Genomic DNA, 18,651 nt, shown 5'->3' with positions numbered 1-18,651 from the left:
CAGTGGGTTCCTCAAAAGGTTTTGGTTTTTTTAATTTAATGACAATTATCCTAGCTTATCTCAGAATTTATCTAAGAAAAAGAACTGGTTTTGTGTGGGATGCTCAGTGTATAGCTCCTTCTCCCGGCATAAAATGGGAACACATGCTCTCATTTGACAGATGGAAGAAAGATGTTAGCTGAGAGCAGCTTTATCCGAGCTTCAGAGCTATTCTCAAAGCTGCTGGTTCCTTCCTGCACAGAGAGGTCTCAGCACAAAGCAGGTTTTGGAATAGCAGTGGCATGCAGGCGGCCAGCCTCTTTTCTTGGGTGCTTTGCAGAACTAGACAAGTAGGATTTGAGCAGGCTATGAGCACATCCTGTCTGCGAGTGGTGTTGTAAGAGCGATAAAGCTCTGCTTCCAAAAAGTGCTGGACTTATTACTCATATGTAACACTCTTCTGCAAGCACAGTGAGTCTGGCATTTAGGAAAACAGAACGCTTGTGCGTGTGCTCATTAACTATGCTGCGTTTGTAACAGAGAAAGATCACATCATGTGTTTGCTGTTACTGTATTGCTATTGGCTTAGACACCCCAGAGCTCAGCAAGTTGATATCAGTCCTGGTGTTTAATTACCTCCCATTTAGCACTTCCCTTCCTAAGACAGTTTCCAAATTAGGAGATGCTGCAAAATGTTGATGACCCTTTCTGAGTGTGACTCCTTGTTTCTGGTCTGCTGGTAGTGAACATGAAAAACAGGATTCAAAGGACGTGCTTTCTACTCTGCTGTTTTCTCTCTTTCTTATGCCTCTGGGAATTACTTTCCTGGTTTGAAAGGAGGCTACTGACGTGCTCCCTGCACCACTTGCAATGCCTTTAACCGTAAGGACAGGAAAAGGCATTAGAATACAACACATGAATTTTTCAAGTCTAAAATACAAATGGGTAGTCTAGGTTATTTAAGTAATGCAGCACAGTAGGAATGAATCAGTACAAGCAGTTAGATACACGCAAGCTATAGTTCAAGGTGTTTACTTCAGACCAGCTTCAGACTGGTCCCACAGACCAAATGTCCTCTCCAGGCATGTGCTTCAAAACCGCCTGATGAAAGCAGTATCACAAATATTTTCCTTCTTATATGAGCTTACCAGAGAGCCATTCTAAACATGACACACTGATATTTATCTGTATCATGTAGATAACAGTAGCATGGTGGTGGTCACCATTGCCATACAGGATGTCTTACCTTCCTGCTTCTTTTATTCTTTCTTATTTGTGATTGGCTCCACAATATCCCCTGGCTGCTCTGAGAATAGTCAGCAGGCAAGGAAATATGTTACATGAGAGGAAGTGCTGTCCCCTGGTTTTGGTAACCAGACTAGGATGACAACCTGAAGAAGCTGACTTAAACTTTTTCATGAGATCAAAAGTCATAGCTTCCACGTAGTCCACAAATTTCAGATGTTGATCTTCTTAAGATTACATTTTATGCAATGGATATGTCTGAACTGTTGCATACATTATCACTGAATGACAACTGTTATTCCCTTGTCCCACATATTGCATCTGATGAAGAACTTCATTCTTCTGAATGTGGAACTGTTTACATTTCTCTAGGAAAAAACCCAAAAAATATCAAACACAAAAGCCCCCAGGTGTGCATTTATTTTCCTTTAAATTTGGAAGACAGATTCCAACTGAAAAAAAAATAGAAAGGATGCCTAATGCAATTCTGACAATCTTAGATAGGAAACACTGAACTCATACTCAAGGGGTATTCTGGACTTTCCATTGAGGCAAGATCCTGAATCATGCACTGCTGTGAAGTGAATGTGCCTGTACTGTCTTTTTCTAGCAAGCTCCACAAGAAGACAGAAGGCTTTTGATTAGTGGAGAGAAAAGTCAAACATTAATAGAACACAAGCTTGAATAGCTATCTTTTTAGATGTGTGACAGGATTGATGGAATAGAAACCTAAAAAGTTTATATACAGTTCTTCCTCACCTGCTGTGTCTCTCCAGGCAGACCCTGTTTCACTCAGTGCCTTTTTAAACACCAGCACATGCAAAGTCTTCTCAGGTCCTTTGCCATCTGTGCCCGTCCCCTATGAAAGCTGTCCCTCTGCCTCTGACTGCAGGTTGAATTTCTGCCCATGCACTGCAGGCACCAGCTCCATGTGGTGTCCCTGTCCCAGCCAGCCTCTCGGGGCTTCGGAAGTGTCACTCTTCTGGGCCTTTTCTTTCAACACTCCAGAGGAGGAATGATCTCTTCCAACAACATGACTCCAACAGACCACATTTGTAAAGTACGTAAAATATAACAGAGAACTGACGAAGACAGGAAACAAAAAAGAGCTGATTTATCCCCCATTACAACCACCTAAAATTTCTTAGCCAGGTAGTTGATAGTTTCATAGAAGTTCCCAAAAATTATGCTTAAAGCTCTTGAATAGGCCAGCAGTATAAAAGAAAGCATTATATGCTTGCTACAAAGATCTTTCTTCCAAATGAATACAAGCATAAATTCACAGTAATCATAGACATCATTTAAAAAGCTGTGAAAGTCAAGTAATGTCATCCTCCTTTTACAGCACTAAAAAGTTTGATTTTGATACACACACTTAGCTTCACCAGATAGCGATATTACCTCTGGAGAACATAGTATTAATTCCACATCTGTCGTTGAAGATCAGAGAAAACTGGTAACAGTCCATGCTACTGAATTTACGTTTATGTTTCTAGTGCATATGTGATTTCTTTGAAGCTCTATTTGTGTTTATTTGGCCACCTTTCAGAGCCAAAAAACTCAAGTGCCTTTTATCCTAATGTAAAGTGCTCTATTGACACAGCAGTGATATACTTTTAAAAAAGTCTGTTGTACAGACAGTCTCTTGTGAAGGATTTCTCAACCCATTAGAATACTACTTGACATTGCAATTTTATTATGAGAAACAGCTCTTTCTGGCTTCTGCTTTCTATTCATTTCAAAGGAAGCGATACTGATGATATATCAATAGGACCTAGGAGAGAAATCTCATATGGTTTGTATCTTCTTCCATACTTTTTTGAATCATATTTTCTTAAATATTTCTTTTTCTCTAAATCCTTTGGGCTTCAATTCCTAGCCTTTTCCGCAGTTGGCACATGAAAATCTTCTGCAGTGAAAAAGGTAACGTTGGTATTGCTCTCTAAACAACTGAATGAGCTGGTAGTCGTGTCTGTGGAAGAACAATAGTGCCCCTATTTATGAGTAGTTAATATCTGAAACATTGTCATGACTTGCATCTCAGAGATTTTACATTGATCTGAGTGAAACAGTGTGCACCTTACTTGGATGTTTGACACCACTGGTGCCTGTGTTGTAGCTGGTGCAAAATGATTGAAATATGCATGGAAATACAGTCAATAGGTAGGAGGGAGTTTTTCTTTCAAGAAATATCAATCAACAAGGAAGTCCATGGGGCTTCAATGATCTGTGAGAAGAGTCCAAGATAATAGTGTAGTATAGAAGGAAAAATATAGTCTAAGAGCCATGACCTGTTAATGAAAGCTGCGGTAAGATGCAACTAAACTGAATCTCTGACAAAGTAAAAGGGCAGCACTTCCAGACAGATATTTCAAAGTGTTTTTATTTAAAAACTCAATAACATTTTTTTATGAAAAGCAGATGCTATTAATGGTATGATACTGTCACATCTAGATAACCAATAAGTCTGTCAGTAAGTATTTGAAAGGAAAACATTCAGGTAACTATGAATGACAGTTAATAAAGTTGGTATTATTAAAAGACAAAAAGAGACTTTCCATACAAGAGGATAGATACTGAAATATAATTAATTTTCATTTTAGATGCATTTTAGAAAGCTTGTTTTAGATAAGAGTGTTTCTCAGTTCATGACAAAACAAAATATCGCTTTTGTGCTGAAGCCAGTAGTAAATATTCTAGTTCTGAGATTATTTTTTTGTGATAGTAGCAACTATTCTGCCAGGGCAGGTGAGCTGGGAGCTCAGGTGGGCGGTGGGCAGGGAGCACTGGGACAGGGTGAGTAGGGCAGGGACAGTGGCAATGACTGTGAGCAGCCACATCCCAGGGCAAATCCACAGGACATTCACTAGGATGAGAACGGGACAAGGTCACCTTGGAGGGTTGAGGATGTACAAATGTGGGCTGGGCACAGACCTATTTACAGCATAGCTCAGGCAAGTGTCAGGATATGGACCTGAGCTCACATGCAGCTCCTGCAAGAGGTGGGGTCTGGCTAAAGCCCTGGCCAGACTTCTCTCTGTTCTTCCCCACACAGGTCTGATCCAAGGCTAAGCAGCTGCACTACTTGCAGCATGGCCTTGAAAACAAGCACACAAAACTCTGGGACAGGGAGAGGGAAAATGCTTGCAGAATCAGCTGCTGCCCTACAACAGACCAGTGTATTTTCCTGTAGCTACTGAGTGACCCAATAACTATTCTGTCTATTTGCACCAAATCCAAAGACTGAAATTGTCACAGTTGTTCTCAGCCTCTCGTGTATTGCATTGTTCACCTGTGTTTACTTGCCTGCAGCCCTTTGCAACTCTGCTGTAGTAGAGGAACATCAATTCCAGTGGGAACTGAGAATTTAGAAACCTGTGTTTACTTTTTATAGAGGCTCATGGGTTACCAAAAGTATGGACCACACTGCGTGGGTTTTCTCAAATCAGGAAGACAAAAAAATCATTTTAAAATGAGAATCTATTAAATGTAAAGATCAAATATTAATGAACACAAGAAATAATTTGCATAACTTGTCCCATCTGGATACACTGAAAATTGTTTTCGTGGTGCTTCAGTCTTCTTTGTTAGAGAAAGGAAACAAAAATACCTTGTATTTTCTGAAACTCATATGTTCCCTGTGGGTCTGTATGTCTTCATGTCTTCTCTATACTAGATTTTTCTTCTTCCATTTATTGGGTTCTTGCTTTTCAAGTGTCTGCTATTTAAGCGTACTCTTTTTAAAATCAGATGTTGAAATAAGTTTCTCAGGAGCCAGACCTCCCAGGATCCTCCAGTATTTTGCAGTCTGCTGGACAGACTACTATCAATCAAATATTTAATATAAGTCTGAATGACAATGACATTGCCATGCTTTTGAAATAGAATAATTTCATCCTCAATTTGGATGAAAGTAAATTCCAGAATGTCAAGTTCATCCAAAAAAAAAAAAAAAAAATTTCTTTCTAGTATGATTCCTTTGTTACAGCAGTGACCTGGAAGGCTATGATTTCCTCTGCTAATTATTTGAGTTCTGTTGTCTTTCTTTTATGATTTAAGATAATGATTTCATTACATCATTTAATATTGCAATTAATATTTTATACCAAACATCTGCAGCAGAAGATTATGAGTAAACTCTCCTATTCACATTGCAGTGTGCCTGCATCACTCCTCTCTGGCACTGCAGGAAGCCCAGATCAAGACCATGACATGCTGGCTTTCTGCATTTGAATGGACAGATTGATGAACACTGCTGTGGCTTTCAAATGCAGACTTTATTTTTTTTTTCTCTGTTCTGAATTTATTTTGTATTTCAAATAAACTGTGAGAAATAATTTGGTTCAGGCAAGATATTAAAATCAGAATTCTCTCCTTTTTAAATTACTTTGACATTCACTTCAAACTTAAGCCCAAAGCATTTTGTTTTTGTCACACTTCCATTGTTTCTCATAAAGTAGGAATGTATGTTAATAGGCAAAAATGGGAGATTGGCTTTTACTGTTCACAGTCACCCCTGCACAGTCAGGAGAACCTATGCAAAACCCATGGTTTCTAACCCTCTAAAGCTTCTTAATAATTTACCAGTTCAGTGTATTATCAAGTTATCCATAGAAGGACAATATGTACAAAATACTCTTGAAAATTGAGGCTATTGCATAATTTTTTCTACCTCATTCTACTTCTGTTTTTGCCACTATTGTAGATTACTTTAAAATTCATTAAAACAGTGTGGCATAACAAACTGCACAGGTAGAGGCTTTAAACATTTTTATCTTTAATGGTTTTAATGACTATCTTGAAAGTTTTCACTTGTGTCACTGAGAGGTAGTTGTGAAAGAGAAATTGCAGCTTTTACTTCCTGGCAGCTTAACCAAATTCAGGAAAATTACATGCCAGTGGTATTTCTTAGTTTTTTTATGAAAACAAGATTTATGACTTTAGGTGGCTGTGTTTCTATATACATGCAAGTGGTGCACTTCTGCATACATTATTCTGTCAATTCCATTCTGATAATATCTGATTCAGTTGTCCAATCTCAGGCAACTTAACATACAGTGAGCAATCTAAAACATGTTTAATTTCCCGGAGTGCCATGAAAAATGTGAGCAAGTAGAGGAAAGATACTTTTTTTTAAACCTTCCCTGGAGATGGAAAAATGTAGTGCAGGTTCAGCTGTTATAAAATAACATATAGCCTGGTGGAAAAGATAAATTAAGAATAATACAACCAAGACCATATGTTTCAGTTGCACTATGATACCAAAAGAACTATTTCTCAGTCTAATTTATTCCCCTTCTATGAAATCTGTGGTGAAAATCTGACATTTTTGGGTAATATGGATATAAATGTCTCTTTTACCCTTTTGTCTTCCCCCACTTATGGATTCCATGATGTCTCGAAAGAATTGAACTCCAGCTACAGTCTTTGGTATACTAAGATAACTGACCCAAAGAAAATAATACATGTAACTCCTGTTCTGAAAGGTGTTTGGTGAGTATCACCAGTAATTTTTGCTCATCCTTGTTTTTCAGATGAAGCAGATTGGTCACGATGGTTACAACCCCTCCTCTGTAGCTGAATGGCTGGATTCCATTGAACTGGGTGACTATACCAAATCCTTTCTAATTAATGGCTATACATCGATGGACCTTGTGAAAAAAATATGGGAGATTGAATTAATTAATGTAAGTTGATTAATTTGTGGCAGTAGTTCCTCCCAAATACATTACGTAGTACTTGTCCTTCTACATCAAGGAGAAGGCAGAAAAGCAATTTGCACCACAAATACAGTCATCAAGTGCTGTTAATGACTACACCTTTCATGCTTGTAGCTGGGTTGACTCTACCCTTTGCTTCCATTTACTTTGCCATTGTCTTTAGCATGGTATTCAATCAGCATGATTGTGTTTGCCTTCAGGAGGCTGAATGACATTTAAAAGTATATTTTAGGAGTTTATACCTACAAAGCACACGCCTTTGCTTTTAAAGTGCCTAGAAACAGTACTTCCCGTAGAGATACTTATAGTTTACTTTTTCTACATGCTCCAGCTGAATTAGACATAAAATAAAGAAACCTTATAGTTAGTAAGTTATTCTAAAATAACACAATTTTTCATTTAATTATCACTATTGCTTGAAACTTCATTTACATTACTCAGTTTAATTAGATGTCCACATAGGCAACCATAAACTTTAATGTGGACTGCACTGCAGGGTAATTTGGAATGAGAGGAGGTTTGTGCTGTTATAGTGAAGTTTGTAATGTTACAGTAAAGACATTGACAGTACAGCTCTGCCAGTGGAATTTCCATGTAAGTTATGTGTCTGAAAGTGAGTTGTTTTCTCTTATAAAAGATTGATGGTTGTAGCTTTGCTGTGACTTCTGAAATCAACTGTATTGTCAGTTTATCTGAACTATTAGGGCAACCTCTACACGGAGAGAAGCCTGGTATCATATGTTATTGATTCTTCACAGACCAAAACTCTGCTCTTCCTTCAGGTACAGGAGATACTACGTCTCTGCCTCTGATTAGTGCCTGAGTCCCAGAGCAGTCCAAGGGCTACCAGTAATCATAGTCAAACAAGCATAAGATAAAGCAGCTGGAGTACTTGCATACTAGGAAGCAGTTCCCATTGTGTCCCAGGCTGGAGAAATGAATAACATAACCATGGTGCAAAGCCCTGTTGCAACACAGTAAGTGCTGCCCGAGGCACAGGCAGGTGTAGGCTGAGACCGGCATCCAAACAAAAGAACAAAAAACATAAAAGGAGTTATTTCCTGTTAGTTGGAAGACAAAACCATTGGATGTTAGAATTCTAACATTGAATGTTAGAATTTCCTTTCTTGCTGTCACAGCTGATGTTAACTATCACAAAAATGTAGTGTAAAGGTCAAACTCTGCCATATGTGTTTTGTCTCATTTAATGTATCTTGTAGGTTCATAACCGAAATCAGGATATGATTGATGTACTATGGATGCCTGCTGCTAAGCTAGTTATAACTGGGATTCTTTTTTTCTCTAAATGGCTGGAATTTTAATAAGAACTGGGGACCCTTTGCCTCAGAAGCTAATACAGGTCATCAACCAGCACTGAGTTGAAAAAAGTAGAAGATTCTGCTTCTATTGTTTTCTGTAATTTTGCATCCCATTTTGCCACAATCAATTTGGAAACAAATTACCCTTTAGCTCCCCCAAGTGGATCATTAAAATGTCATTAAAGGTTTGTGGTTTGATTCGAAACTTGTTTAAACTGATGAAAAGGGGAGTGCCTGCTCTGAAGTTAACAGGAATACACTTCTGGAAAAAATAGTATAAACCAAACCCCTATGTCCCTCTAACTTTAAAGCTTGAAATTATGTTCAATTTGAAGATCTGTACTTTTTGGAAAAACACATCCTTTTGCCATGAGTTGCAAGAGGAAGCTGTTTAATAGTTGTCTAAATACTTCTATAGAAATAGGAATCTATAAATATTTTTTTCACCTGATATGTTTGAAATATATTGTTCAAGACCAGAGTTAATAAAACAGTTTAACCTTATAAGAATTACTGTTTTAGTCCCCCCAATCAGTAGGGGCTCAGTGTAATGATATTATGTTCACTGAGAAAATCTGTAGCTTAAAAAGGTATTGACTATTACTATTTTCTTTCAATTGAAGGGAATCTTTCAGAAATGGACAAGAAATTGGTTTGAAGCATTGTGCAGTCTGTCAGAACGAGATACTTAGCTCTGACCAGCAGGCCTGCTGTCTGAAATTGATTTCAAAGGTCTGACTTCTTCAGTTGATGGAAAAGAAAAGCTTCTTGCAGAAATTTTTTCATAAAAGAATGCAGAAAGGTCACAACCACTAACTCAGGAAAAGGACTTTTCACTTGAGTAGGTCAAAATCCAGGCACTTGAAAAACAAGAGAAAAAACATTCAGAATCCTAAAAAGAGTTCAGAGTATCCTTGGTTTGGTGGCTCTTGATGCTTAAGTCGTAGGTGGAACAAGAAGTTTAAATTGAAGTCATGTCTAATATGCAATAAAAGTATATCAAGGGCTACAGAAATTATAACTTCTTCATTTCTGCTTTTTAAACAGTTTCAGGCACCCAATTTGACATAAAAGCCATACCTAATTTGGCTCAAGGAATCCCTTTGCTCATGTTTGGTGCTTCTTTCCATTTAGCTATTAGGAAATCAACCATGTGTCCTTAAGGGACAGAAACAGGTTTGATGCTAGAGATAATGTGTTCTGTTTGGATCCCTCCCTGGACAAAGGAGGTTGAGGTGATGGACCGTATTCTGAAAGGGCAGCAAAGTTGGTAAAGGGTCTGGAGCACACATCCTATAAAGGGTGGCTGAGGGAGCTGGGGTTGTTCAGCCTGAAGAAAAGGAGGCTCAGGGGAGACCTTTTCACTCTACACCTACCTGAAAGAAGGCTGTAGCAAGGTGGAGGTCAGTCTCTTCTCCCAAGTGGAAAACCATAGGATAATGGGAAATAGCCTCAAGGCTTGTGTTGAATATTAGGAAAAAATTCTTCACTGAAAGGAAAAAGTTGTCAAGCACTGGAGCAAGCTGCCCAGGAAAGTCACAAAGATTGAGTCACCATCCCTGGGGATATTTCAAAGACATGTAGGCGTGGCATTTAGAGATACGGTTTAGTGAGACCTGACAGCATTAGATGGAACTCAATGAACTTAAAGGTCTTTTCCAACTTAAATGATTCTATGATTAAAGTTATCCTTCATGATTTACCCTTTCTTCTCATAGGACACTAGATTAATCAGAACTTTGAATCTTCTTGTCTTCCTAAAAAGAACAGTTCTTACTTTATTTTCAACACAGTTTTGTTATTCTTGTAAATTATCATCTAAGTAATCACATTTAAAACCACTTTGAAGAAAGGACAAAGCATATGAGAGAGGGAGAATGTCTGAGGCACTGGTGGTAAAGGGCATTTTCCCCTCAGCTTTTCTGGTCCCCCACCCAGCTCTCTGGCATTAAGAAACAAATTTAATATTCACCTTCTTAAATTTGTTTCAAATTATTCTGGCAAGGTACTGTCATCTCTGACTTACATGCTAGCTTCCTTCAAACTTTCATGTGTACATAGAGCATGTGTTTCTTCAAATGCAATCAAGCACCAATTTCTAAAAGCATTTGAATCAGAAGTGTAATTTTAAAAGTTATTCACTTGTGTTTCTTGTATGCTGCCACCAGCATTCTCAGTCCTTCTTCAACAAGTCAGACTTTGAAATTTAGATTTTGTTTCACTAATTACTTTTTCATTTGGATCATTTAGAATTTTCCCAGATCTATTTCCTTCTGTAATGTGCTTTTTCGGAAGCATTGTTCTTATTTTCTTATCCTGGGATTTTAAGTATTCAGAATGCCTTCTCCTAGACTATGCTTTCCCAAGACTCTTGCTTTTGTCTCCCAGGTTTCTTGGCTCATTAGAGGGATCACATTCTGTATTTCCAGATTCAGAAATAATTTATTCAATGCTGTAGCTATGAGGAACTTTTCTGAAACACATATCATCTGCTGAAAAAAAGTCCAGTATGTTCTGTAATCCCCTAACCCACCTGTGCACATGTGCTTTGAAGTATAAATGCTTTTCTATATGACTAATCATATTATTCTTGTCTGTTATTCTGGATTACTTACATAACCCTCCCCCTGTGGGACTCACTCTCTTCAGGGAACTTTTTCCATAGAGATTCTTCAGGTAGGATATAAACACCTTAAAAGCACAAAGCAGGTTATTTGTCGTGTAACACACAATACATTGTAGGACTAATGAACTAGGCATTAAATCAACCCCCACCGAATGAGTCACTCAGTATAATGGGCAAGTAGTCATCACTCAGGTAAGGGGAGAGCTGGCCTCTGGGGCTCACTGGAACAGACTGATCTGTGGTAACGCTGAGATGCTATCTTCTGATTTCCCTTCCTTTTTTCTCATTAGGATTTTATGCCTCTTCATCTGAGTGTTGTTCCTTTAATCCTTCAGGTGCCACTTTTTCCTGTCTCAACAATGTTACTTATGTCTGCAACTTTTCTTATCTCCAACACTTCCAGCCTGTGCACTCCCTCACAGCTTCATCTCACGCCCTAGCAATTTTCTCAGAAGGAAACTGAGAACAGTTGCACAGCTGCGCTGTACTGAAAGTAGGTCTGGAATCACAGATAGTTGAACTCCCGGGAGAAGGGTTACATGGAAATGGCCTGGTTTACATTTCTTCTCAATTAGTTCATCTTGCAGTCTGAGCTTCTTTTCTCATACATACTTCTTTCACTAGGATGATTCAGTCTTCTGTAAAATGAATCTTTATGATATGGTTCAATTACTGTCCAGATTTTGAACTTTTTGGGAAGTGTCCTTGAAAATCTCTCCCATATTGCACTCCTGGTTTCTCTTAGGTTATAATGGTTGCTGTTCAGGATCGGAGCACAAACACCAGAGAAAGAAATTAGTTGCCAATGGACTGTCTTCCATTAGTTTATAGCTAAATACTTTTGGACTGGTGAGTCCCACAATTTAATTGAGCTAAATACTGTGTGGAAAAGTGGCTCTTTAGTTTCTTTTAAAGTGGGTACATGATTGTTGAAGCCCATGATGTTTTTACTGTAGGAATGAAAGAGCCTAACAGTGGCCATAGTGAAACAGATCAGTGGATCTACCTAACCCACTATGGTGTCTATAAAAATCACCATAAACAGAGGACCAGTAGAAAATATATTATGAGCAAGCATATTATTAACTTTGCATAGCATCCCTAGAATAATAATTTTGAGCTCAAGGACTTCTGGAATTGGGCCCAACTGGTCCTTCACTTTTTAATCTTGAATAAGTTCCTATCATCTTGAAGTTTTGTGATCTTACTGCTAGTCTTCTTCCCTATAGAATGAATAAATATATTGAGCTGCTGTTCATTCACAGGTCTCCTGAGGAATTCACTAGAAACCTTCCTCCATCCTGAAAGCTGTAATTTCTCCTGCAGTTTCCTGGTTCAAACAGCTATTTCTCCATGAAAGAACCTTCTTATGGCTTAATGTCATGGCTGCTGTTTTGTGGCTTTTGGGGTTTTTTTGTAAAAGTGCTTTAAGAGTGGCTTCATCAAAAGACTTTAGAAGTTCAGGAAAATAAGCAGATCAAGCGAATCATTAACCTTCTCTACATGATTTTGACTGCTTCAAGAAACTCCAGTAGGCTCCTGAGATATGAGGCATCCTTGCACGCAGTCACTTTAACTCTTCTTGGTTGTCTTTATTCATGTGTGCACTACTAGTACGAATATTAAAATTCCTACTATTTCACCTGGGACAGTTGTAGGGGTCAGTGTTACTGTGGATTTTCCATGAAACTATTCTGACATCACTTTTGTCAATTTCCAGTCCTCAGATAACAAGTTTTTAAGGGAAGTTACGTATTGTTGCTAGTAGCTCATCAAATGCATCCTTAAATTCCTTCTCTATTTATCTTTTCTGTGTTATGGTTCATTTTACACACTTCTGTAATTTCTCCTGTCAGTGGTCTCATTCGCAAACTGAAGAGTCATACATCATTTAGTGTGGAGGCAGATGAGCCTGCCAGTCCTCTGCCCTGGAGGGGTGTCCCTTGAATGGAATGTGTTAAGCTCATCTTAACCCTTCCCGGGAGAGAGTACCCTTAGCTCAGGCAGTTCTCTCTCCGGTCAGGGCAAAGTACCCACAATGCTCTGGATACCCGTGTAGATTCTTTCTAACCCATTGGTTTTTCCCCTTTGGTACCACCCCTGCTTTCCCAGATAAATAGCCCAGCTTTTGCCCCATTCAGTTGGGAGCTGTTGTCCCTGGCCCGCTTTGCAGGGTGCTAGACAATAAAGGCTACCCTGTGGAATGGCCATAGGCACTCCTGTCTCTCCGTCTCTGAGTCAGCCTGGGATTACCTCGCAAGGCAGAGCTGAAATCACTGCTAAGAGCTGAATCACCTGCAGCCACAGGCTGCGCCTTGCTGAAGTTACCTGGCGGCCGGAGAACTGCCCAAGACCCCTGGAAGGTTGTCTCTAGTGAGACCTCTCTCTGGGAAGGTTGCAGCATTCCAGGTCAGACCACAGACTCTACGGCTGTCCATAATTTAGTAATTTCAGACATCCAGAAATGCTTGTTCTGTATCTGTCTGGTCCTTCTCTTTACAGCTCAAATACAGTCACAGAGTGGCAGTGATACATGTCTAATTTCAAAGTTAGAATTTCTTTATGCATATCTAGCTTGAGCATACAGGTCTAAGTTATGGAAGCCAGTGTTTTGGATTTAGTGCTCAGAGCTCTCATGAGGCCTTAGCTGACTAATACACCTGCTATATCTCTGCTGTATATAGTCTGTGCTTAAAGAACTTATACTTCACATATTGCATTCAGATACCTTGATCAGGCTAGTGTCTCACTTAGCAGCCTCTTCATCTGCTCCACCAAAGTAGATAGTAACTTCACAGTCTGATTGGGTGGTACACACCAAATGGATGGATTTTGTACAGTGCTTACTTGACAGCTTAATTTCCCATGCTATCTAGCATGAAAAGATGTCTTTTTCTTAGGACGGCTGTCCTTCAGATTCTGTTTGAAAAATTACTCTCTGACTCTTCTTCTCTTGTTGTTACTTAATTTCCCGAGTGTACCACTCTGCACAGCTTTGGGAGAGGAACCAAACGTACTCTGAGACATTGCAACTCCAGAATTACAATTCCTGTTCCTTTTCCTCTCTGCTTCAGAGCCCCCTGCTAGATTTCGTATCACTGAAAAGAGCTAAGAGTGTTTAGAGCCACAGTCCTTTCTGATCTCTCAGAGACACTGCTGACTGATAAAGATGCCCATTCCTGTAGTTGCTTTCTAAATGGCACCAACAATTATGTCGGTCAGAAGTGCTTTCAAGACCATGAGGCTGCACTAGGCTGTGGGATCTCAAGTTATTTGGTATTTTGTTACTAAAAATATCTTCTAGAGTTGTGGAATGTAGAAAGTTGTCTGTATAACTTTTTCTTTGTTCACTCTTTACAGACATTGGAAGCATATTACTAGGGTACTTGATTAGATTCTTGAAGTTAATTTATGTGAGCCAATACTTCTTTAGACACAATTGTTTTGATGTACTGGTGCAAAACCAAAAGTCTTCTCTTTCAAAGTTTCTAGTAACATAAAATTCTTAAGAATGTCTGACATCCTGCAAAAACAAATGTGTCTCTTTTACTAAGGAGCAGATATTTCCAGCCTTTGAAATTTTAATGCAAATCTTCAAAATTCTCTGCCAGGCAGACTGAACTTTGGGTCTTCTCACTCACTGTAGAGTAGTATCTTATGTATAAGATGCATTAATACATTCAGGAAAACATTTTCTACTACATTTATTTTGGGTTATCTATTAAGTAACTACAATTTTAAAATGAGTAATGGACAGCATTGGTTTGTTTGAGGAAATATGAAGGAAATTTTCCATATCTATTCTAATTTTTTGGCTTAATTTGCAAAGATATCCTAATTTTTATATATATATATATATATAGGACCCAATATTAAGTGTTCTTTTGACAACAGAAGAGTTGTTCATGTTTTTCATATCAAAAACTCTGAAGATGAGTGTGGAACTGAATAGCTTTCATCATGATGCATTATTTCTTCATGAGGTAAGATGTATATGGATTTCTTCAGTTGCTCCTGCATTAGTAGGACGGCGCTGTAAGTTGGATTACATTCATATGTGTTAGCCACTATGGTTACAAATACAAAGGATGACACTCTAAATGACTCTATTTACCTTTGACACTGGGTCAGGACGTTCATTAAATGTAGAAAAAAAAGCCATGTGATATTATACAAATAGCATTTTTGTCCATATACAATGCAGTAGCTGTGTAGATTTCCTTTATCCAGGGCACCCACAGAGATCTCAAAGTGGTTTCAGGAATGCATATCTGTTTCTTTTGCAATTACTAAATACGTAGCAATTGCAATCATATATTAAATTTGTTCCTTTGGATCTTGCATTTGAAAATTATTCTTTTTGCAGTCAGACTCTTTCTGTTTTGAATGCTGATAATATCTCCATTAGTCATTCAGTTCCTAAATTACTGTGGATGTTACTTAAAATTTAGAGACTGTTGGTATGTTGTAGTATTGCAGTGGCTGTCTCTAGAAATCTCATTGGAAGCTCTGTATGCTCAACAAATCCATATGACAGTATTTTAACATGTTTAACTCTCCCGTACAGTTTCTGCATGTAACATTTTGCATAGGTAGTGATCTTACAACCTTGGAGTGATCTGATGCACAAGCTCCCATCTGTTCTTCATGCTAAAGAAAATACTTCTAAAATACATCATTCTCTTTGCTCTACACTGTTACTTGTAAAAGATCATGAGATAACATAACCATGGCAATTCCTTTAAACATCTCATGTTTACCTCTTCCCACTCCCACTTTGGATCATGGAAGTACTCAGACTCCAGAGAAGTGGGAGGAAAAACTCTTCCTTTAGTTCAAGTGCAGTGCAGGAAGGAAGGAAGGAAGGAGAGAGAAACATTTACACTCTGAACAATGTCGCGACATTTAATTTTTTGGAAATATAATGATTCTTATCTAATCCACTTGATGTCATTTTGCACTACACATTATTTAAATAGAAGAAATGTTATGAATACTTTGAAGTAATTTCCCTGATTCTATTATTTCCTCACATTATGGAAATAACAAAAAAATATTGTTTTCTGATTTAAAAGTGATGTTAAAACAATAGTGTTTGATTCATAAATCTAGCAATTGAAATTTGCAGATAGCAATTACTTTTCCCTCCCTTCTGAGGCAAACATTTGCTTTAGAATTTTTAAAATCAGAACTTCCCCCCCCCCCCTTTTTATCTTTTATTTCTTTCCTTCTCTTCCCCCACGCTCTCTTCAAAACATATCATAATCAGGTAGTGATTGGCAGCCATTTATAGCATTAATAATCAAAGCTGAGCAATTTTAGCACCTATTGTATTCCATCTGCAGGATCATTTTCTTGTCCTGTAACACACAAGATAGCACAAATGATTGATTTATTGAAAAAATTATCTTGCATTATAAAGCAACCTGCTCTACCTATTGCCAGGGAGAGTACTGTCTCTGAAGCATCCTAAAAAAATCTCTCTCCATTCAGGCAACAAATAAATTGCCTTATCATTTGATTTTCTGTCAAAAATCTTGGTGTTCTATCAGAATGTTTGTATTTCAAGTTTCAGAGTGTGATCTCCTTTCCAGATCACACAATAGACTTCTTATTTCCTTTAAAACCCCTGGTAAATAACCTCTTCTGCCAGCCCACAAGTTCTCTACAAAAACAGATAAAATACAGTCGCTAAATATTTTGTTGTCCTAGGCAACAACTTGTTCTGCCTTCAGTAGCTTAGAAGAGAACTGAATAAAGAATTGTATTTTACCAGCTTAACCTTTTAAGTGTTGATAAGCCAGCAAGGAAATTGGATTTCCATTTTAAATAATGTCCTTTTTCAGATCAAGCTGATATTAATTTAGAAATTTTATATATCCTATTTTGAATTTGACTGCTGAAATGTACAGGCTTAGGATAGCATCCTCAATTAAAACATGAATTGTGAATTGTAGTAAAAGATAGCTGATCTAATAAATTTCATTATGGGTATTTTATTTTTATTTTATAGACAATATTTGTGATGCTTGGGCTGGAATACATTGTTTGTTTCAAATGCTTGCATTTTCTGCCCACAAAACCAACCTCTAATAGTTTTAGCTTAAGGCGTTTTAAAGCAGATTGTGTTGATTGAAGGTCAATACAAAATACATGAAGGTGATGATACATAAGAGCAAACAAGAACATAATAGTGATAATGCTGTAAACTAATGCTTCTGCCTTTATTTTGAAGCAATTTGCAGTGATAAAAATCATAAAGAAATATCCCCTTTTTTTTAAAGAAACTAAGCTGCAGAATTTATTACATAATGTTTTTAAGGACTGCAGTACTATTTTGGTACTTTTCAAAGAATACTGTGTTCAGTACTGTGCAAAGGAGAAATAATTATTCTTTAAAATCTTCTTAAATCCTTTTTTTTCTGCTTCTGCATTTCTCTATAAGACATTGTGAGGAGTTGATATTTCCAGTTAAAATTGCCGGGTGTATCAGATCTTGGCTAGCATGATTTGTCTTCTGTTTGCAACTGATTTCAATAATTGACGGTAAAGCGGATTGAATGGCACTCATTTTTACTATAAAGATGTTGAAGATTAGAAATATTTTAGAAATATTTTCCCTCTATAACAGATTTTGTGAACATTCTCAGGTATGAGAGCTAATGCAGTGTTGTGTCATACAGGCCTATCAGTGTGATTAATTTGCCAGAATTAGGACAGCAGCCTTACCTTGAGTCTTCTGCTTGATTCTCCTGTCTCGTATTGTTTAGAGCTACTTTGGTTATGTCTGCAGTCTACTGCATTTGTATCATACAGATACAGCCCTGGATTTCAAAGAAGACTTGAAGATTAAACCAAGATTATTAATAGTAGTAAGGTCAAAATTTTTCGAAACAGTGAAGTTGAGGGGAAAGGAAGTATTTACTCAACAGTAAAAGGTTCTGTTGCAGCCTAGAGCCAACAGGGCTTGAGCCTTAAAATTGCCTTCAAGGATTTTTTTCCTCCACTGTTTTTAACTTTCAAGGGAATAAGGTTTCAGTCACTTTGCATAAAGGACAATAACAATTCTAATAGCTGTTGGTGCCAAGAAACCTGTTATATTCCGTCTGTATTATTTCAAAATTCAATACCATTATCTCCAGTTATAAATTTTCTATAGATGTAAATAACACACTAGCAGCCCAAATGTTTACGTCCTTGAAATTGTTATTGGCAGGTACTTGTGATCCCTTTCATAATGATCAAGACCTTACAAAGTTACATACATTTAACTCCTGATTTAGATTCCTACCTCAGATTGTACTTTCTTACTCAATGGTTATTTTAAAGATTGCTTTTCATATCAAGTAGAGATCTTGAAAATGCTGTATTCATCCAAAAGTAGTATGTGTATGGATTTGTATGCACTTCTATAACATGAAGAATAATTTGAGAAAATGCAGTTAAACTTGTTTCTATGTGCAATGATAGTCAAAATGTCAAAATTCAGATAATGAATTACAACATAGCTGTTTCAAATCTGTGAGTCTAATAATTAGGAAATCAGAAATCTTTCTCGTTTTCTGGGGTTCAAAACAGAAAATCAGTTTCAAAATCTATTAAAATGCTTTATCTGTGCTTTTTAAATTGATAAACTAAGTGCCTGATTCAGATGCACTAATGACAGAAGCTACTGCAAAAAATATAGTTAGACCTTAGTTATTCTTTACTTCACGTATTAAAAGCTGAATCAGAACCTGTCTGAGCTAATCAGATTGTATGA

The 18,651-nt window shown here is 37.6% G+C and overlaps 1 protein-coding gene across 5 annotated transcripts in view; it reads left to right on the top strand.

Annotated features, from left to right (window-relative positions):
• ANKS1B (ankyrin repeat and sterile alpha motif domain containing 1B) overlaps positions 1–18,651 on the top strand; it is a 413,998-nt gene that overhangs the window by 252,012 nt on the left and 143,335 nt on the right. For all 5 annotated transcript variants that reach the window (XM_066183438.1, XM_066183439.1, XM_066183437.1 and 2 more), the window contains one exon: positions 6,759–6,911. In XM_066183438.1, the coding sequence (XP_066039535.1) occupies positions 6,759–6,911 (153 nt within the window). The remainder of the gene's footprint in view (positions 1–6,758; positions 6,912–18,651) is intronic.

Source organism: Chamaea fasciata, unplaced genomic scaffold (assembly GCF_029207755.1).
Source record: "Chamaea fasciata isolate MVZ Bird 193981 ecotype frontalis unplaced genomic scaffold, bChaFas1.0.hap1 SCAF_5, whole genome shotgun sequence".
Lineage (NCBI taxonomy): Eukaryota > Metazoa > Chordata > Aves > Passeriformes > Sylviidae > Chamaea > Chamaea fasciata.
Note: the sequence above shows the minus strand (reverse complement) of the source record. Positions and strands in the feature narration are given on the sequence as shown.